The sequence below is a fragment of the Lineus longissimus genome, chromosome 4, assembly GCF_910592395.1.
Source record: "Lineus longissimus chromosome 4, tnLinLong1.2, whole genome shotgun sequence".
In the NCBI taxonomy this organism is placed as follows: Eukaryota; Metazoa; Nemertea; class Pilidiophora; order Heteronemertea; family Lineidae; genus Lineus; species Lineus longissimus.
In genome coordinates this window covers 24,878,560-24,900,483 of record NC_088311.1, presented here as the reverse complement: position 1 = coordinate 24,900,483, position 21,924 = coordinate 24,878,560, and the positions used below count along the sequence as shown (strand labels likewise).

At 42.6% G+C, this 21,924-nt stretch overlaps 3 protein-coding genes across 3 annotated transcripts; 1 reads left to right on the top strand and 2 right to left on the bottom strand.

Annotated features, from left to right (window-relative positions):
* Positions 1-38: 38 nt before the first annotated feature.
* On the bottom strand, positions 39-5,259 carry LOC135487063 (delta(24)-sterol reductase-like). Its single transcript, XM_064770394.1, has 8 exons — positions 5,050-5,259; positions 4,485-4,746; positions 3,486-3,604; positions 2,661-2,927; positions 2,304-2,444; positions 1,876-2,073; positions 1,389-1,567; positions 39-1,190 (listed from the first exon to the last, which is right to left on the bottom strand). Exons 1-8 carry the CDS (start codon positions 5,245-5,247, stop codon positions 1,037-1,039), a joined length of 1,518 nt encoding a protein of 505 aa, XP_064626464.1. The 5' UTR covers positions 5,248-5,259; the 3' UTR covers positions 39-1,036.
* A 138-nt stretch (positions 5,260-5,397) lies between these two features.
* On the top strand, positions 5,398-12,742 carry LOC135487056 (E3 ubiquitin-protein ligase UHRF1-like). The gene is made up of 15 exons (XM_064770382.1): positions 5,398-5,612; positions 6,028-6,198; positions 6,448-6,504; positions 6,664-7,058; positions 7,296-7,511; positions 7,870-7,997; positions 8,148-8,334; positions 8,651-8,882; positions 9,081-9,292; positions 9,480-9,642; positions 9,828-9,965; positions 10,283-10,373; positions 10,614-10,768; positions 11,198-11,296; positions 11,647-12,742. Exons 1-15 carry the CDS (start codon positions 5,460-5,462, stop codon positions 11,791-11,793), a joined length of 2,544 nt encoding a protein of 847 aa, XP_064626452.1. The 5' UTR covers positions 5,398-5,459; the 3' UTR covers positions 11,794-12,742.
* A 2,854-nt stretch (positions 12,743-15,596) lies between these two features.
* Positions 15,597-21,707, bottom strand: LOC135487058 (nucleolar protein 10-like). The gene is made up of 16 exons (XM_064770385.1): positions 21,554-21,707; positions 21,237-21,282; positions 20,827-20,925; positions 20,408-20,523; positions 20,182-20,318; positions 19,865-19,930; positions 19,703-19,763; positions 19,377-19,544; positions 18,904-19,056; positions 18,470-18,589; positions 18,197-18,275; positions 17,811-18,037; positions 17,562-17,636; positions 17,102-17,275; positions 16,493-16,716; positions 15,597-16,205 (listed from the first exon to the last, which is right to left on the bottom strand). The coding sequence occupies exons 1-16, from the start codon at positions 21,617-21,619 to the stop codon at positions 15,965-15,967; spliced, it is 2,052 nt and encodes a 683-aa protein (XP_064626455.1). The 5' UTR covers positions 21,620-21,707; the 3' UTR covers positions 15,597-15,964.
* Between the last annotated feature and the right edge of the window lie 217 nt (positions 21,708-21,924).

Here is a 21,924-nt window from a genome sequence, read left to right as displayed (position 1 = left end):
TTCTTACAAGAATGGAGAAAGAAGAACAGAAGACAAAGTTCCATAAATTAATGCGTACACATATAATTTCATAATTCTTCAAAATACAACACATCTATAACTATGATCTGTTGATGTTCTCTGAGCTCATGCCTTTTCAGATCGTAGTGAGGATTGTGTACAAAAATACAAATCAACAATGGCATTTTGAGACTTTAATCTGAAAAGGCAATCATGGCCATGTATGTGGGCTACTAGTTTGAAAATATCTGTCTTTATTCAACAATATCGATGGCGCAAAATATCTACCATAATCATTCAAAATTCTATCATACATATATGACTACAATGTGGTTAGTAACAAATGTGAACCTGACTGGTGAATATGGCACGAAAACCTTTGGAGGAAGGTCCTGCAGATCAGCATTCGTTTAGAAGTTTTAGAGTGAGATAAAGTCAAATCCACAGTTTACAGTTCACTAATGACAGATATGAATATAATCTACATGTATAACTACTAATTTACTCTGGTACATAAATAGTGAAGCACATTGAGCATTGAAATCACAAACAGCATATAATAAAACAAAATTATAAATGAACATCTCTTTTGAGCATTTAGCTCCTAAAACAACAAAAGTAATGTGATTACTCGGATCAGATATCTCTTTTCATTTGAGCAAAGGAATATTAGTTAATCTCATAACTAAAGAGCTAATGAGTTTCTCTTTTTCCTCGTTTTACATATTGTGTCATGTTTAAGTCAGATATATTCTAACTGATAATATTAAAAGCAGAAGAAAAAGTCTTGTTCTGAAGTGTATAATTCGCAGTGGCTGGAAGTTGATGCACAATTCTTAAAAGAACTTAAAATTTGCATGTCATGATCATAAGCGAATATGTAGAAATGTTCGATCCCCTAGTAAATGAAAAAAAATGGTGATCAATTAGAGATCAAAATATGAGGTAATAAAGATAAAATAGGGAGGCTCTGTTCGTACACAGAGGATGATCGACAGGAAGCAAAAGCATCAGCGAGCATAACTTATCATGCTTCTCACGATCGAGCACTCCGATTGACTTTGTCATAGACATCCGGAAATGCCGTTTTACAGTTGAGTTTGTTGCGCATCTTGTCGTAGAGGCTGTGGTCGAACATCTGACGGAACTCCTCCTTGGTCATGTAGGAGTCTGCATAAAGCATCTGGAAACTGGAAACAAGAACAAAACAATTGAACAGTGTCATGTCGGACGTCTCTTGTACAGAAAAGAGAAAGAAGTAGACTCAGTTGAAAACGTATTTTTAAGGTTATGGATTGTTCAGAGAGGTAGCACCACCTTCTGATTTTTAGGCCACAGGTTGTTTTTAGGCTGGTTGCTGAAGGAAGTGGGCAAAGTGGAATACTTACCCATTAACCTTGCGTACAAACTCTTCCACTTTCCTTGTCGTTGCGATGGGTTCGAAGTTTTTGACGCTGGGACTTCCATAAGCTCCAATGTCCACGTACATCTCCTGTTTGTCACCTCTCGGGTGGACCATGCCGGGGTTGCTAGGCAACGTGAAAGGGCATAACCACAGTGGATAGAGCTGGAAAACAAAACAAACTCACGTTGCAGCGACGAAACTTCCTTGGCCAGGTGTTTCCTGTCCAATGTGGCACTTCTGCATCTAATGCTCGATGTAAAAGGGAGGCGAACATAGTCTGAACTAATGGCATCATATCCAGCCACTTGAGTTGATGACCATTTGGCAAATTCATGTCCTTTGGCACCCTCGAACATTCAAGCGACAATCATTGACAAATTCACAATCTTGAAAAGAATTTGTATCGTCTTCAGGTCCAGGTCAGCAAGAATGAAGCAAAGAAGCTGTCAAGATCAAGGTAGAGAACTTACATTGACCTCATGATGGAAGCATTTCAGGGCATCGCCGAGGGCTGCCATGGGTACCAACATGTCCTGTATCATCTGATGCTGTTCGTACATTCTTTTGATTGTTTCCCCCTGGGTCAGCTTCAGCAGCGAGATCTTTGGTGGGACCATCCATCCACACAGGTATCTGAACAGAGGGTGGTTGCCAAATGGTATGATATCCTTTAAAACAGACAAAAGATAAGTTTACCTGAAAACAACAAGCTGTCATATCATGTTGAGACTGTGGTCTTGGCAGAAAAAGAAGTGTTATAATGAGCTTTTTGATTCAACCTCACAACACTGATGTCACATCTATAAATGGTTAGGCAACTCACAAGCACAGTTTGCTGGGTGGAAGATCCAACAATGCTTCAATCCAGTGCAGTGAGCTACTGTGCATACCAGCTTACCTGTAGTTCCCAGAAGATACTCCTCGTGTGTCTGTGATAATAATGGCGTAGAGGAATATACTCGACACCTTCTCCATTTGTCAGGAAACTTTCGGCATGCTTGAAGAACCATGGCTTCCAGAAGTCTCCGATAGCATTGATCTGATGAAGAGACAAACATGCATGAGACATTGTCACAACCTGAGTCCCAAAGACAACTCTATTTGAACAGAGAATCCATTCTAATTAGTGATATTTACAATGATAAATGAATGATACCACAAATGGCATTTATTCAATCATGAAAATTCTCTAGATATCGATATTGTATCCATTCAAGATAACTATTGCAGACTTGTTTTACTGAGAAGAACTCACCTTTTCAGGCTCAGCCTCATCTGTCATGTTAGCAGTCATGATAACTGCGGTATTTTCAGAATACATTAACCCCTCCACAAAGTCATTGTTTTCTTTTTTCATCACTTCCTCGGAAAACTTCTTCTGGATGTCGTCAAATGAGTAGACAGGCATGTATTCCACTTTCACGTATTTTTTTGCGGGGACGATCTTGAGATCAGCCGAGACGAGGAAGCCGAGGGTGCCGTATGACCAGGGAACGGAGTAAAAGAGTTCTGAGTTCTCATCCTGTAGGGAAAGTGGTGCAATTTTAACCAAAGTTTACTGGTGCTCCACTGCAAATCAACGCCTATTTTTCATAACAGGAGAAATTGAATTCTTCTTAGGCAGTGCGATAAACTAGACAGAATGATATATATTGTTTACTGAGTGACTCAGTAGCAAGCCTGGTCTTTATGTGTTTAGTGGTATTCATAACATTCTGGCCAATGGTACTTGGTTGGGACCTAAACACATTTACCAAAAGATAGTGGTGTTGCACAACACTATATATTATCCTTAGGGTCGGCCTAATCAATGCTTTTTAACAGTGTTACCTAAAGCCAGTCAATGATGACACCAGCTGCCCAGGGCTGTGTATTACCTTACTATATTACACACCTTTGGCCAGACCTATCTGAAAAACACTTAACATGTACAGGAATAACTGATACATGCGCAGTGACATCAGTTATCACAAAAAGATGTTTTAATAATCATTATCAAAGACATTACATAATAGCCCAATATTTGTTATCTCTGTTAGTATGTCAAAGCCAAACAGACGTCAACCTTTGCTTGGCCTACCTTACTACATTTGACAACGCTTCCATCAGCCATAACCAGCTCGAATGCCACACAGCAATGTTGGAACAGACCGTACTTATGGGAAGACGTCTCAATGCCCACACCCATGATCAGACCACCTGAAGTGAAAATATTTTAAAATGTCTTCACGATGATGACTGGATACTGGATATTCAGTATGCTCTTCATTAACCCTGGCTGCCCTAGGGTTGTGACATTGTCCCCGTCCTCCCCAGACTGTGTCTGTCCAAAATCAAACAGAATATACATTTCATTTTTAAAAGACTATTAATCGATGGCTCTTTACAGAATCATTACGAAGCTAAATAATGTTTTCCATGTAGGAGACGAAAAATCTTGAGAAGAAGTCCTCATTCAATCATTGGTACAATTAGACTGAAGTACTTATAGTGATCAATGGTCAAGGTTTCAGCCATTAATCAATACAGTCATGGTCAAGTGCCCAATTGAGACCAAGTCAAAAGTGTTACAAGTACGGAACTAAAGTTCAAGGAGAAAACCACACCGTCGTAAAGAAATGACCTGTCGAACTCGAACTTTGAGATTGCTTAAGCGTAAATATGTCTTGAAACACAATGCCAATAATTAAAGGAGTTGTATACTCATCTCTTCGGAAAATTTTAACGGTGATCACTCAACCCAGTGACAAATTTAAAGGGAGAAGAGACTCATGCATTTGACAAATTTAACGAAGGGGAAACCACTCATTTCTTAGAAAAATTTAAAGGGGGAACAGATTGTCCTTAGTTAAATGTCAAATTTAAGGAAGAGACATGTAATGTATCCTTTGACTTGGCCCCACTGACAAATAAAAAGGGAAAATGAGGCATAGACTCATCCTATCCCATTGTCAAATTTAAAGGGGGAATGAAAAGAGACTGGGCCACAGACAAAAGGGGAAATGTACTCATCGGTGGGAATAATTTAAAGAGGGACTACACTCTTCCTCTTTGAAATTTAAAGGAGGAATAGACTTACCAACTGTAAGATCATCCAATTCGGGTAATACTGGCAGTGTCCATCCCAAAGGGTTCAAAGTTGCTGTGATCTGGCCCATGGTCGCCAACGGCTCAACCCGCACTATTTTCGCCGATTCGTCAACGTCGATGATATCGATCATATTGACTTCAATCTGACGCAGTGTGCTCTTGTATTTTGGCACTCGAAAGCTGACAGTCATCCATCCTGGTCTGGCTGTGCACATTTGAGTTTTGCAACCATCATCTATCCACTCTCGGATCTAGAAAGAAACAAATGTGTAAAATATGTGGCACTTCTTTACATCGTCATCGAGCTGTCATCATTCATTGACATCGACACAGGTCTAGACCTAGCTCCCTTGTCATTAACCTTCATCATCGATGGTAATGCTTACAGGCATTACCAGTATTGTTGCCTCCAGGAGTGTGTGAGTATATAGTGGCATTCATTTTGGATTGTGTCTCCAGGATTGTGTCAGTATCTAGTGGCATTCATTTTGGATTACCCTGTATGGTTCCTGTACATTAACCCTATGCAAATAAGTAACAATGTATAACCTTACCTGCTTCTGAACTTTTTGGACCTTCTTGTCATGCTGTTTTGGGGCGCTGTTCAATTTGAAAACGACCCAGTTTCTCACATAGAATAGAACATCATAAACAACAGAAACTGGCAAAAGGAACAAACAGACAAAAATCCATCTGTAGTTGATTAGGATGTATTCCAACCACTGGTCGGAGAAGCTTCCAAGCAGCCCCATTTTTCACCGTAAACAAACATCAGGCCAGACCGGCAGGTCAAAAGTCGGAATAAATGAATACATAATTTCCCGAAGCGACTTCGGCCTTGCCCGGTGAACTCCCGCTATTTCCGAAGAATTTCGCGCCAAATTTTCACGTGTTGTGCACAATCTTGTGTTTACTTCGTGAACACTCCGATTTTTCGTCGACAGGCACCAAAGAAAGCCGAAATATGTGGATCCAAGTGCGATCTATGGACGGCAAAACGTCCCATTGTGTAAAGGACCTGTCTAAGCTGACAAAAATAGAAGAACTACGTGAAAAATTAGAAGAACTGTTTGATGCCAGTGCCAATCGTCAGAGGTTGTTTTACCGTGGTAAACAAGTGCGTGAAACTTACAGATCCACTGTGTAGTGTGTATAATACTAGCGTGGCTAGCAGTAGAACTGTTGTAGCGTATTAGCCAGTACAGAAGTACAAGATCGTATTCGTATTGCATCCCCTCTCAAAAGTTGCTGACCCATTCATCACGGCCAGTGACCAGTGAAAGAAACTCAGTACGACATCGATAGTTATTAGTCGATACGATACATTTACGTACTGTCAAACCCGTCTGATGATGATGCGACATGGCCCACAATACTGATGTGATATTATCATCAACCGTGTCTACAGTGATATGACATCGCCAACTATGATATGACATCGTCATCAACGGTGATGTATTGTAACATCACCAACAGTGATGTGACATCAACAACAATGATGTAACAACACTAACATGTGTTCTATTTTTCAGCTTGAGGATGGCCACTCCTTGTATGACTACAGTGTGGTGCAGAATGATATTGTTCAGCTGCTTGTCCGGCCCGTTCCTAAACCTGTTGAGAAGGAAGAGGTGGAGCATTGTAAGGTGAATGGCGACGTCAGTAGTGGAGATGAGGGCGCGTCAGATAAAGAAAATCAGGAGGTAGGTGATGTCCTCGCTCCATTGTCGTGTTGCTGATTATAAAACTGATTGTGGCTTCTCCAGTGTGACTGAGTAAGAGGTGTGTTGACCCTGTAGCGCGCTTGGGGATTGTTGTACAGGTTACCAGCTTCTCCAGTGTGACTGAGTAAGAGTTGCGTTGACCCTGTAGCTCGCTTGGGGATTGGTTACCAGTTGCCAGTAAACAACAATCTATTCTTTATTATCATAGCGTTGATGCTCTTTTTTCAGCCACTTCCTGGCAACAGTCAAGATAGTGGAGTCGTGGATGATGACAGTACTTACAAGGTGAATATTTCAGGCCTTTCCGCAGATTTTATGTGTCTTGATTGTATTTTAACCCTGCTGTTCTACACTTTACAGTAAGGTTTCCAAATGTTCTAATTTCTAAAAGGCAGTAGGAGGGAGCCAAGATTTATACAGATTAACTTTCCCTTCTCTTCCTAGGTTGGCGATATAGTTGATGTGAGAGACGACCAGATGGGAGCTTGGTTCGAAGCAATGATCGTCAAAGTCGAAAAAGCCCAACTTTCTGATGAAGACATTCAAGAACCTGACAGTGAAAATATGAAAATTGAAAACAAGCCCAAGATTGAAAAAGATGAGGCCATTGATGAAAATTGCAACACAAAATTGACAGAAAATAAAGAAGTCAAGGAGACGACGTCTGCTTTGACTGATAAACAAAACAAAGAGACAATTGATGTTGAAATGATGGAAACTACCTCAGGCATTGGCTGTGATGTAACCGATGGTGTCAAGCCGAAGGTGATGGCGACCATCTTGGATGATGAAACTACTGTAAAAGACGATGGGTATAGATACCATGTTAAATTTGAAGGGTACGTTTTTATGGTTCTCTTTCTCAGCGTTTACTTTTGTCATAAATGAAGGTTTGTTGCGTGCCACTATAGTTATGCACCAATTGGATGATGCGTGTAATACAGGCACCCAGCCACTGATGGATTACCCTGCTGTTGTGGCCTATTTTTCACTTGTGTGGAACTACAAAATATACTGCGGTGAACTTTTTTGATAATGCTAACATTCCATCAAGATCTCTCATTCTCTTCTTGCAGCTATGAAAACGATGATCCAGTGGCTGATACTGTGAAAAGTATTCGACCTCGAGCCAGCGTTAACATCCCCTTTAAGGAGGTCAAGGTTGGAGACAAGGTCATGGTCAACTATAATTACGATGCGCCTAAAGCGCGTGGTTATTGGTATGACTGTATTGTGACAGAGAAACGAGACACACGAACTATCAAGGAGTTGTATGCTACTATTTTCCTGGGGTGAGTTACGGGGTATGTTTTAAAGTTGCTTTCATTTGTGGTTTCAAACAGTACATGTAAAGTGTTCATCTGATATCTTCAAAAGTGGTGCATTTGGCTTAATGTTTGCTTGGGCCAATATGAAGTCAAGAGCTTTAGATATCCTCTCTTTTTTGGGAACGCATAAGATCAGGTGGTCGTGTTACATTGAGTTCAAACAACCCTAATATGATATGCGAGTCCTTTGATGATTTATTTCTACTTGACTAATGACTAATTTGCTGCTGAAAACAAGACCGAGGGTGCCACAGGTCAGATACACGTCCTCTGCATATTCATCAGTTCAATTGATCCATGTGTTCTTTGTCTCTCATTCCAGCCCGGACCTAGCACCCCTGGAGAACTGCCAGATTTTGTACATCGATGAAATAATGGCCATCGGCAAACCTGGTGCCCAGTTAAACATGAGCCAAGTGGAGAGTGGAGTGGTTTCAAGTCCTACCAAGAGTGAGTGGGCATTCTATGTGAAAATAACTGAAATGTAGTGTGCAGATTGAAACATCATGTTTGTAATATCAATGATGAGTCGCACGGAGAGAGTTTCCACCAGTTGGCACGATGAGATCACTTTAAAGATTTACATGTTTTTTGTTTCAGGAACGAACAAACCCGAATGTGACCATTGCCAAGACAACCCTCGACGGAAATGTAAATTCTGCTCGTGTGCCATCTGTGGTGGGAAGAATGATCCAGAGAAGCAGATTATGTGCGATGAGTGTGATGCAGCGTATCATATCGGCTGTCTGACTCCACCGCTAGAGGCGATTCCAGATGTGGAGGAATGGTAAGCTAATGCAGTGTTTATAGATAGATGGCGTCATTTGGTTGATTACAAGACATTCCGAGTCATTGTCACAACTAAGCCAATATCCCGGTTAAATCTCAAGTCGGTGCAAATAGACCTGGTGGGAGGATCAAGACAGTAAGACCATGAGAAGCTGACGAGAGAGATCCCATCTAGACCTCACATAGCCATAATCAAAACAGCGTTCTCAAGGACTAAAATAGAATGCACATAATTACATACCTTCTTTTATGAGTTATTGTAACATGGGATCAACCTCTTATGTCTGTATTGATGAGGCCTCATTTGTTTGTAGGTATTGTCCTGAATGTAAGAATGACGACACAGAGGTGGTCCGAGCTGGTGAGAAGTTAAAGGAGAGTAAAAAGAAGGCAAAGATGGCGTCCGCTACCACGTCATCTAGTCGAGATTGGGGCAAGGGAATGGCGTGCGTCGGACGAACAAAAATGTGCACAATCGTGCCACCGAATCATTTCGGACCGATTCCTGGAGTGGAAGTGGGTACGGCCTGGAAATTCAGAGTGCAGGTATGTACTGCTGGGTTGAGAAGTATTCAGTGTCTGTAAGCTAGTCACAATCACTTCAGTTCAACTCGCACAGGTTTGCGAGATAACCAGCAATTCAGTAATGATTCTTATTGCAATATTACCCATCATGTATTTAAATCCTTTTTTTCTCCACTGACTTGTATAGCGTCTGCTCTGACTGGATATTTTCTCTTCCAGTGCAGTGAAGCTGGAGTGCACCGGCCTCACGTTGCCGGTATCCATGGCCGAGAAGAAGAAGGTGCTTACTCCATAGTGCTATCTGGAGGCTATGAGGATGACCACGATAATGGGGACAACTTCACGTACACAGGCAGCGGTGGCCGGGACTTGTCCGGCAACAAACGAACCGCAGAACAATCATGTGATCAATTGTTAACAAGAATGAATGCGTAAGTGTCAGTTGATGTCAGTTGCCACGGTGCTCGCGATATATCACTATTGCCTACTAAAATTTAATGCTTAACAGAGAGAAGAATGTAATCTGCTTCAGACCACGTCTTACCAATGAATTTGGCTGAGAAATCTCATCTCTGCACATTATGTGTAACCTTGTTTGTGTCTTGCTTTATCCATTAGTGCTCTTGCCAAATGCTGCAACGCCAAGTTTGACAAGAAAAATGGTGGAGAAGCAGAGGAGTGGAAGGGCGGGAAACCGGTGCGAGTCGTCCGGAATGTCAAAGGAAGGAAACATTCCAAATATGCGCCAGTAGATGGAAACAGATATGACGGCATTTACAAGGTTTGTGCTCAGTTTTAAGATTGAAGTTAAAATTGTTGTTGGCTTTCACGATATTTCATTGTCGATGTGTGGTGAAAAACCCTTGCAATGTCAAGACCACAAAAACCAAACAAATCATTCTTTCGTGGCTGTTCAGAAAAGGAATTTGAGACATCTAGGAATAAAATGTTCTATCCACATTTCAGATTACACGCTACTGGCCTGAGAAGGGCAAGTCTGGCTACTTGGTGTGGCGATACGAACTGCGGCGGGATGACCCATCCCCGGCACCTTGGACAAAGGAGGGGAAGAAGCGTATCGCCCAGTTAGGACTAACCATGCAGGTGGGGATTATTCAGAAAAAGATTTTCTTTATTCATATTTCGCCAAGGCCTGGAAAGCCATCATCAGAGTTCTAGTAGCAGTAACAGAATCTATACTAAATGACCATGTATCATTCTGTCAAACCAACACAAGTGGTTGAGTACTGAGGGACGACGGTCAGCTGATGTCCTAGTCTTGTACAACGTAGATGGTGAAATAGATTATCCAGTTACTCCTTCCAAAACGGCACATGCCTGTCACAGTAAAATGTATTGCTTGCCCATGATAATTATTCACCATTCAACAGGTATTTAAAAGGTTCATGTCATTGTTTCAGTACCCTGATGGTTATCTTGAAGCCCAGGCTGAGAAGGAAAAGGAGAAAGACAACAAGGGAAAGGGTAAAGGCAAGAGAAAAAGGGGCGAAGGTAGGTGTCATTGACGTCATGATTGGGGTATTTGGCGGTTGCCAACAGTTCCAAGTAATCACTTTGCTTTGAGCAATCAATCTGGTCAAACAGATTACTCCCATCCAAACCTGTGCAAATGGTGTTGCAGTGGCCCGTTTTAGTGAGCACTTAGCATTCACCATCTGACGTTGCCATTCCTAAATGTGTTGATACCATTCTGACCTGAGCTGATCCTAACTTAGTTATTCATCATTTCAGACGAAGAATCGGACAAGGAAGACATCTCCCCGAAGAAGAAGAGTAAGGTCGCTGCCTACAAGGTCGATGCAGAGGTTGCCAAACTGATCAAGGATGATACGGAGAATAAGAAACTCTGGGATGATGCGATGACTCATGTCAAGGAAGGCGCCCAGGTAAGCAATGCTGACAGGATGGAAAGAATGTAACCGATACCACAGGATTAATATACGACTGGTTGAGAAAAACAGTTCCTACTTTCAAAACAAGCAGCTTTGGTTAAAAAAACTGTCACGTCTCCATTTTTTCCTGCCAGGACTTCCAGATGCTGCTGATCATGTTTCTGGTGGTGTACACTGCATTCAAGTGGTTGTTGGTGATGATGTTTTGTTCCGTGGGGTCTACATCCATCACATCCCTCGCATCGCTGACTTGCTGGTGTAGTGCCTCCAGGTCCTGGCTCCAGTAGGGCTTGTAATCCCTTCTCCTGCCTCTAGGGATGGTATATCGACCTGCTTCAAAGATGACTTTCCTCAGTAGGTTTCACAGTCCCTGTTTGCTTTGATCAAATGTCTCATTTCTTACTGTGTTTACATTCATTTCAGAAATTCCTGGCGAATGTTGAAGAGATCTTCCTCTGTATTTGCTGTCAGGATATCGTCTTCAAGCCAGTTACGGTCAAATGCTCTCACAATATCTGCAAGGTAAGTACAAACAGTATATCAGCACCTTGCGTGTCGCCTTTGACAAGTCCCTTTACTTCAGTGGTCTCATGAAGCCAAGTGTCCTTGTGCCTGAGAGTATATTCCTCGATCAAGCAAAATGCCCCCAAATATGATAAGATAACTGTCATATTTAAGTTGATGTGAGCTAGAATCATCCAGGGATCTCGACATAATACACTGACACGCTGACTCGGTGAGAACCAGTGGATTAATCGTTTCGCCCTAGGGGTTGCAGTTCCCCATGCAATAATAAAGAATCTTTGAGATCCTGGAGGAAGTAATATGACTATTATAAGATAGTATTCACAAAATCATTGATTATCTTTCAGCAATGCTTGTCCCGATCATTCAAGGCAGAAGTCTACTCATGCCCCGCATGCCGTGAAGAACTGGGAAAGGATTACAGTTTGGCTACAAACGCGACCCTTGGCAAAATCCTAAACAGACTATTCCCTGGCTATGAGAACGGACGATGAGTGAAGAAAATGGGGCTTTTCAACTCAATGGGCAGTTGGAAAAATTTGTTTAAACTTTTAACAGAACCAGGTGCATTTAATTTCTATTGGACTTCAGTCCAGATTGTGCTTTTAATGGGATGAATTCTGGCTTAGATACTGTAACTCCCTACATGTTGTTGATGTAGCTCTCCATAATGTTTATGAGCTACATGTATTGATATCCTGTGAAGTCATCATGTTTTATGTCAAGCCTGCTGAGCAGCCTCTATGTTGTAAATATGTGTAGTTTGCACTGACATCGTCACATGATGCATTGTTTGAGATTATCAAATTGTACATAATGGCTTACGTGTGGCCTACATGGATTATATATCATTCCCAATCCAGTTTTCATGATTCTATCAAAATCTAGTGGCTTAAGTTAGCAGGTTTCGGGACACTGTGTAACATGTCCTTTCAATGTAATTATCACACCATGCATGGATTTTAGTCTGGTTATGGTTATATTTGTGAAGTCAATTTGAAGAGATATTTTAAGTCTGTTGGGCTGAGCTTTTTGGCAGACTAGGTGGACTGGAGATACTTAAAAACAATCGTGGAAAGTAGGGTAATGTTACAACAATATATCGTGTTTCTTTATTTTACTCGAATATACTCTTACATGTATAATCTTCATGATAGCAGTTAGGCCCATCTGTATATTGTGCGATATGAAGCATTTCAGATTAAGAAATATATGCATTTAGAAATATCAATGAGGAGAAATCCAAAGTGAAATCTCATCCCAAAGACACTGCCAATATTTCATGTATTGGAACTCCCTCTCAACCCATGAGAGACACTGTTTATATTAGAACTTATCATATTCTTTCATTTATCAACACTCATTTTTTATTGCATTTTCATGTAAAGTTCACAAATGAATTTTGTACATATTTGTCCGACATCTTTTAAAAGTTGCATCCAATGTAATGTAGTTGTATTTGATTGAAATAAAGTAAGAGAAATTTATCATAGAGTGTTACATGTATGCCATTTTCTATGCTACGACCCATCACTTGTTTTCATCCCTTGAGAATGTAAGCATTCACTTCCAAAACCAGGCCAAAATCAGTCCTGTCTGCTCCACCGTGTTGACAATATGATGAGAGAGATGAGACAGTCACAGCCAGGCCGAATCAGTCCTGGCTGCTCCACCGTGTTGCCAACATGATGAGAGAGATGAGACAGTCACAGCCAGGCCGAATCAGTCCTGGCTGCTCCACCGTGTTGCCAACATAATGAGAGAGATGAGACAGTCACAGCCAGGCTGAATCAACCCATGCTGCTCCACCGTGTTGCCAGCACAGCGAGAGAGATGAGACAGTCTCAGCCAGGCCGAATCAGTCCTGGCTGCTCTACCGTGTTGCCAACATGATGAGAGAGATGAGACAGTCACAGCCAGGCCAAATCAGTCCTGGCTGCTCTACCGTGTTGCCAACATCATGAGAGAGATGAGACAGTCGCAGCCAGGCCACATCAGTTCTGGCTGCTCCACCGTGTTGCCAACATGATGAGAGAGATGAGACAGTCACAGCCAGGCCGAACCAGACCTTGCTGCTCCACCGTGTTGCCAACATGGTGAGAGAGATGAGACAGTCTCAGCCAGGCCGAATCAGTCCTTGCTGCTCTGCCAAGTTGTCAACATGGTGAGAGAGATGAGGCAGTCACAGCCGGGCCGAATCAGTCCTGGCTGCTCCACCGTGTTGCCAACATGATGAGAGTGATGAGACAGTCACAGCCAGGCCGAATCAGTCCTGTCTGCTCCACTGTGTTGCCAACACGGTGAGAGAGATGAGACAGTCACAGCCAGGCCGAATCAGTCCTGGCTCCTCAACGGTGTTGCAAGAAGGGGAGGGATGAGATGGTCACAGCCAGGCCACATCAGTCTTGTCTGCCCAACGGTGTTGCCAACACGGTGAGAGATGAGACAGTCACAGCTGAGCCGAATCAGTCCTGGCTGCTCCAACCTCTTGTTAACATCAAGAGAGACAAGACGGTCACAGCCAGGCCGAATCACTCCTGGCTGCTCCAACCTCTTGTTAACATCAAGAGATTCGAGACGGTCACAGCCAGGCCGAATCAGTCCTGGCTGCTCCACCGTGTTGCCAACAGGGTGAGAGGGATGAGACAGTCACAGCCAGGCCGATTCAGTCCTGGCTGCTCCACCGTGCTGCCAACACGGTGAGAGGGATGAGACAGTCACAGCGAGGCCGAATCAGTCCTGGTTGCTCCATCGTGTTGCCAACACGGTGAGAGAGATGAGACAGGCACAGCTAAGCCGAATCAGTCCTGGTTGCTCCATCGTGTTGCCAACACGGTGAGAGAGATGAGACAGTCACAGCTAAGCCGAATCAGTCCTGGCTGCTCCACCGTGCTGCCAACACGGTGAGAGGGATGAGACAGTCACAGCTAAGCCGAATCAGTCCTGGCTGCTCTACCGTCCTGCCAACACGGTGAGAGGGATGAGACAGTCACAGCGAGGCCGAATCAGTCATTGCTGCTCCACCGTGCTGCCAACACGGTGAGAGGGATGAGACAGTCACAGCGAGGCCGAATCAGTCATTGCTGCTCCACCGTGTTGACAGCATGGTGAGAGAGATGAGACGATCACAACCAGGCCGAATCAGTCCTGGCTGCTCCACCGTGTTGCCAACACAGCGAGTGGGACGAGACAGTCACAGCCAGGCCGAATCGGTCCTGGCCATGGCTGCTCCACCGTGTTGCCAACATGATGAGAGAGATGAGACGGTCACAGCCAGGCCGAATCAGTCCTGGCTGCTCCACCGTGTTGACAGCATGGTGAGAGAGATGAGACGATCACAACCAGGCCGAATCAGTCCTGGCTGCTCCACCGTGTTGCCAACACGGCGAGTGGGACGAGACAGTCACAGCCAGGCCGAATCGGTCCTGGCTGCTCCACCGTGTTGACAGCATGGTGAGAGAGATGAGACGATCACAACCAGGCCGAATCAGTCCTGGCTGCTCCACCGTGTTGCCAACACGGCGAGTGGGACGAGACAGTCACAGCCAGGCCGAATCGGTCCTGGCCATGGCTGCTCCACCGTAACATGGTGAGAGAGATGAGATGGTCACAGCCAGGCCGAATCACGTCCTGGCTGCTCCGCCGAATTGCAAACATGGTGAGAGAGATGAGACGGTCACAGCCAGGCCAAATCACGTCCTTGCTGCTCCACTGTGTTGCCAACCTGGTGAGAGATGAGACGGTCACAGCCAGGCCAAATCACGTCCTTGCTGCTCCACCGTGTTTCCAGTAGTAAAGATGAGAGCCATGTGTGGGCACAAGCACGTGGAAATAAGAGCAGTGTCACAACCAGGGTGGTGATATCATTATCAATCAATGCTGTCAGACCAGGATGGTCCTATCAGAGACACTGTCACAGCCTGGGTGATGATATCAGGCGCTGGGTGGTCTCAAAGACATAGTCACAACCTTAAGCTTGACGTGAATAGTGTGGATCACTTTTCAACTGTCTGCACCAGCGTCATTATTTCAGCAGACCATGTGGATATGCGACTCGAGAACATGAAATGCACTTGATAGCCACATGCAAGGATATTTATACCAAGATCAGGTTTTAGACCTCATACAGTTACAATGTACCCTCTTTAGGAACTGGAGACTGAGAATCCAATGACAGACTGGCGTCTGTCCTTGGGCCTGACTGATGGAGACAGCACTTGGACATGGAACAACCACCTGACGGAGTGTTGAGAACTGGTAGAGTGCAGTTGTATGACTAAATAAAAAGCAAGTAATATGGAATCGTAGAGTTTTTATTTTTATATCAAAGTACTCACAACCAACTGTTCGTTCAGTTTTTATCAACTCTGCAGACTGCAGACAAATAGATATAGAGACTTTATAAACAACGTTTCTCACTCGGGAAACAAAAGCGTGTCCTACCAACAGGAGAGACATGCAAGTACTGCCGACTGATTAACTATCATACAGGTATACTTTTGCAACTTGATAAGTCCATCACTAACAAATGCGGCCATGCCACAACATAAAATGGTTCCCGACTGCATTCACAAAACACAACAGTTTTCCCTTCTCAGTCTTTCTGAGTGAGAACTATTTATCAATTCAGTCTCTCCTTCATAAACACATGACAAACCAAGATAATCACTGCACCCGTTTTCCCATCCAATATTTCGGTTTGTGTTGAATTTTTTTGGTAATGTCCCCCGCGGATCGTCGCAATTCTTTCCGTTCCTGGTGATGCTCTCTCGCCTCTACTCTCCGCTGTTTATCTTTCTCACTTTTCCTGAGTGAGAATGTCATTTCTCGGCTGCCACCACCTGCACCAGTTAGTGTTGCAACACCCGACTCAACTTCCTTTTGGACACGGTCACCAAGACTTTTCCTGGGGAGAAAAAACTTGCGATGACTTAATGGTTTACTTAATAACAAGAGAATCAAGTTCGATGCAAGTCTTTGGTGATGACCTTGACAATTTCTGAATACAAAGCATGACAACAAGGCAAAGCTACTTGTGGCATCATGTGACATCTTCTACATCATCAGCTGTTGGCGTTATGTTCACACAGGCATTGAAAAGGTCTACATCTTGCTGCCCCATCTACAGGCCTTTAGTAAGTTGGCAACCCATTACAGTTCATGCTAATGACACATAAAACAAACCAAACCTACCGAGATTCTCTCTTCTTCTTCGCATGCAAACTTGAGAAGTCCTCGCCACTTTTGAGTTCCATGAACTTTGGTTTCAACTTGCGCGCAAGATACTCCTCTCTCTTCTTCATCTTCTCCTCCTGCCTAATCTGCCGATGCTGTTGCTGCACCTCCTTCTCCCATTCCCGATCATCATCGGAGGAATCACTCTCAACATCACTCGGATGACCTTCTCGTTCTTCATCCTGCAGAGAGAAACAACCTGATAACTTGTACATTGTATTCCAAGACTCATATTGAAGGTTCATACCCAAGTTTCTGATCTTGCTACCTCCTCAGACAACTCTCCCTTGCGAGTTTGTTGAACCAAGAGTCAGGATGCTTCACTTCGAATGGCCCCAACAGAGAACAATTTTCAAAGGGGAATATTGGTAAAATTGAATGTTTTTCCAATGAAAACTGTTCCCAACAAGGCAGCAAGGTCATGCATACATGTAACAGCTCAGAATATTTGGCTGAAATCCACTAGGCCTCCACCAACCTTGAAGTTGATATCAATACCCAGCATCGCTTCAAAAACCAAGATTCCAGCCAGACTGACATCAACACTTTTTAGTACAATGTTCCTACCTCCTCTATTTCCATGGCAACCTCCTGGTGCCTTTTCTTCTTCATTCTCTGTTTGTCAAGTTTGGAGACTACTGGGTTGAGCAGACGATAATCAGGACTCTCCGTGTCGACCTCAAAGTCAGGGTTGGCAAACAATGCAGAGAATCGCTCATCCTTGAGTAAGTTTGGTATTCCCTGGTGACGAGAGAAAACCATTAGTAAAATACTGCAAGACAACCAATAATGTGAGGGGGGGGTATTCATCAAAATCAGCAAATGGTCGGTTGCCTGGTAGAAAATGGGACCATGTATACATTGCCCCTGTACTTCTGTTAGCACACCCGGGCATCAGGTTTCTATCAGACTGTTGAAAATCAAGATGGCAGCTTGAGTGGATTCTATGCTCAGCCGGCAGACAGGAGAAAGCACAGGTGAATCATAAGACTACTAATGAAATATGAAAAGTCTCTATAAGGTTTACCTTCTTTTTCTTCAGTGGTTCTTCTTCTTGGTCCATTAACTTCTCAGCCAGCATCTTGTTCACCTTGGGCAGTTTCTAAAACAGACAGAGAAACGTTTTTAATTCATACTAATGATGCAGCAGGAGAACATTTCTACTACTAAGTCATCCGGAGGCCATTTTGAAGCTGTGATGCAACCTGATTGGTTCCTCGCAAACTCCAGTCAGGTAATCTGTGTCGAAGAAACAACACGATTATAAAAACCGCACCTTTATTTGAACCCTGTTCGCCCTCTGCTCATCCATCTTCTGTTTAATCTTCTGCATCCTGTATTCATCATAAGCGAATGGATCAGCGATCGCCTTAGCTTTCCTGAACAGCCTCATGTCCATGAAGTAGCCATGCATGTAGGCCCGTAACAGATTGCTGCCAATGAGATGTGTCAAGCCCAGCTCTTCAAGCTCGTGGCGGGTGGCGAATTTATAGTCATCATAAACTGAAAGTAAAGATTGACATGATAAAGATACATAGAGAATCAGTGACAGCGAGTGGCAATAGCTGTAAAATGCTTTGAGACAGACCCAGATCACCAGAATGTGTTATTTACTAGCAACCATTATTCTGTTATTGGCAGCCATTTGTAGGATTCACTTACCCATTGGCGTGGCACTTTCCTCCAGTTCTTCTGTCATGCTATCTAAGAAGGCACACCACTTCGGAGCAGGACCAAGGGTCTGCAAGGAGATTTTAACAAATGTGGTTACTGGCGTACAAGAACATGGAGTAGTGCATGTTACTTCTTGGCAAAGACCTTGACAAAATACTATTTCATGGAGTCACGACTTCTTAATGTTTCATAATGATGGAACCTCCCTTGTGGTACACCTCTTTCCATTTAAACTTGCCTATGGTACAAATTGTGACTTACCGGAATATAATATGTTAACATCTTGGGTGCTTCAGTGGCAAGGAAGAATAAGCCAGAACCCTGGACCACACATAGGTCATTTAGATATGTCCCTGGCTCCACTGAGGTAAAAGCTTTGCCCTGAAATTCAAATAAAAAGTTGATAATGGTGCTGAAACAATGAATGCTGTTTACCAGAGAGTCTAAATCTGTCGTCCCCTATCTTACTCAGCTGAGCTACGCCATGAGGAAGACATGTCTGAGCCATCTGAGCCTGTTGTCAGATTTCACTGGCAATATCATATGCTACCATCCTTTCTGTTGTAACTCATTTAAGACCCTCGAACCAGAGGGTCTCGGCAGTGGCACAAAGCAGAGAGGAAGAACCTTAGTCTGACCCGACGACTAGACCCTGATCCACAACACTTCTACAAAACAAAGAATTATGAACTTACATTATTTCTGTCCCATATTTTCAGTATCTTCTTATCAATGGAGATGACTAACTCGCGCTCCGCCTGATGGAAGGCCACCTTCTTGATGGGTAAACCGTACATGTGATCTTTGACTAGCACCGGGTGTGGAGATCTGATGTCGTACAGGGCAACCTGAAGGAACCAATAGTTACAATGCCATGCTCCCTTTTTTTCGGACTGCATGCCCAAGTGGCTTCTCCTTCCCCCTCAACCCGCACCATGCACAGATTAGGTATACATGAAATCTTCTGTCATCTTGGCAATGGTCAGAATTGTTCTGACATGATGGATCATACACATGTTCTGAAGAATGTGATATTAGGTAGGGCAGACAAGCTAAGAATATTGGGCCAGGAGAACACCAAACACACTTATTTTACCCTCCAATGAAATCAAGTGGATGACGATATCACAACTAGCAACCCCAACTTCACTTGTCCACCATAGCTTACATGTCCTGTGCTTGTCCCTACAGCCATATTCAAACCATCTCTATATGTCAAGGCAGTGACGGCAGGAAGACCATCTAGATCCCCATCATTATGAGCACTGATTCCTGTAGCTACATCCAGAATCCCTGCTCGAGTTCGACATCGTGGATCCCAAGCTTCAACTTTACCCTGCAAACAGAAATCATGGTGGTATAAGTAGGACTGTTCTGACATCATCGGCAAATGATGACCTGAAGGAAACACTGAAACTGGGAACGATGACAAACCAGAGATTCAGAAGAAAAGTAAACGAGACGACTCAAGAAGGAATGCACACTTCTACTTACCTCAGCTGTGCCACAAGTGAATAAATTATGATGTGGATTTATCTGGCAACATAGAATTTCACTGGAAAGAAAAGAATACATTTTTATGTAAGAATACTATGGAACCAGAATAAAAGTTTTCCCTTTCAATTTAATTAAGATAAAGGCAGGTAAACTACTTACTTTGCACTTGTTTTTAATGGATTTAAAAATCGCCCCTGTTCTAAATTTAATCGGTACACTTCAGGACTGAAAAATAATATTGGAAGTAATATGAAATAAAGCCAATAATAGCATGCATGTAAATCAAATGAAATCCAGCTTAAAAAAAGAATTGGATGGCTGGACGAGGCGAGATCTTCTAGTGTCTTTAGACTATAGACTTTAAAAATGTTTGACAGAAATTTATGACACTGATTTCTATTGACCATCATATTCCTTCATAAAGCTGTTTTGCCAGAATGGGGCCAGATGTTATAATAATGTGGATATCCACTCACCTAACACCAACAAAATACATATCACAACTCGCCGAATGATACGCCATATCACGGCCATATTTGGGTATTCTTGTGCGATAATAACGTCCATACTGAGCATGGAATTCAACATAACGGTCACTTTGAAGGAAAACAAGCTGAAAGAAAATAAACTCTGATATTAGATACCTGTTCGACTACCGTATAATATCATAAAATCGTCTGAGGTAAAGAACAATATATTTACCTTTGAGTAGTCATCTGATAATACATCAAACTTTACAACTTCGGAATCCATGCACCTTTCAAACTTCATGGACATCTGAGAAACATCATAGCACCGCACTCTTGGTTTATAAACACCTGGAATCGATAAATGATCATAGGCAAGGGATCAAAAATGGGACAAAAACCCCCCAAGGAATTCTCCTTGTCAAGGAACAAATTTAAAAACTACACTTTCCATTAACCTGACTCCTCAGTTCATCATTTTATCCAATAATTTCCAGTCAGAAAAGGCTAGGGAGACAAACTATTGAAATGAATTCTGTAATTTAATATCAGACTGCTAAAGGGTAAAATGCAATTCAATCATTCAATTTCTTTTTTTGTTCTTTTCAGAATACATTTTCTTATATCACAACTTATATGTTAGAATGTTCTTACCTGTGACAAAAAGGTATCGGTTATCTGGAGTCATTTTGATGCAATTACTAACAGTTGGCATCTCAAAGTCTTGAAGTAACTCGATTCTCCTTTGTATGTCTGAGTGAAAGAGGAAGCAAGGAGACAAATAGTTATATTTTAACAGTAAATACTCTCACAGCAGCCACTGTTATTTTCATGAATCTACCACTCCATTTCAGAAGTCCTCCGAGTCCTTAAAGTTCAGCAGTCTTAATGTGTTTCTCATTCTCATCAGCATGAAAAAGTTGCATGAAATTGATTTACAAGTTGTGCCACATTAGGTGTCCTTGGCTGAACTTTTTCCAGGTTATCCCTGCAACCAAATGCTGTACGGCATCATTGTGAGGTTCATAAACTAGCGTAAGTGGTTGACAATGCTTTTCACTTACCAACATCTTTCTTGAGCAGTGATCTTCTCTTGCGGTCAGAGAGCCACTAAGAAGAGTAAAATGAGAAGAAAAAAACGTATAAATCTTGTTTTCTCTACAACAGTAAAATACACCTAGTCCAACTCTCAATGGCATGGAAGACAAAGCACAAAAATCCCATCATTTGACAGGAGAGAATCACACCACAGATTTGTTTGAGGGGTCTGCTGCTGCTGTTGTACACCGGACCATCTTACATGTCTTATGATTGAATGTACAGGGAAATGTACACAAAGTTTAATCCAACATAGACTATCAAATTTCTCCGCAATACTGACCTCTGGAAGCGACTTTCCAGCACTAAGGTTGTAGATCTTAATATTATTCGGATTCGACACCTGCATTTTGCTGGTTTTGAAATCAACAGACGCAGAAATCGAGAGAAATTGCCATTTGAAAAGTGCAAAACGTGTTTTCTGAAATTTTACAGCGCTCCCAGCGGTGGATTTGTAACTAAAAGTCACCAACCTGTAACAAGAGTTTAGATGTTTTGATAACTTATAAGTAATTTTACATCATTTGTCTGTCGTAAAAAGTTCTGATATTGACTTAGATGTTATAAATAATACAATAACTAAGCTTTTATGAATCAAATTTATTGATTTATAGAAAATCAATTACAATTATTTATTACATTGGTGCAAAATAG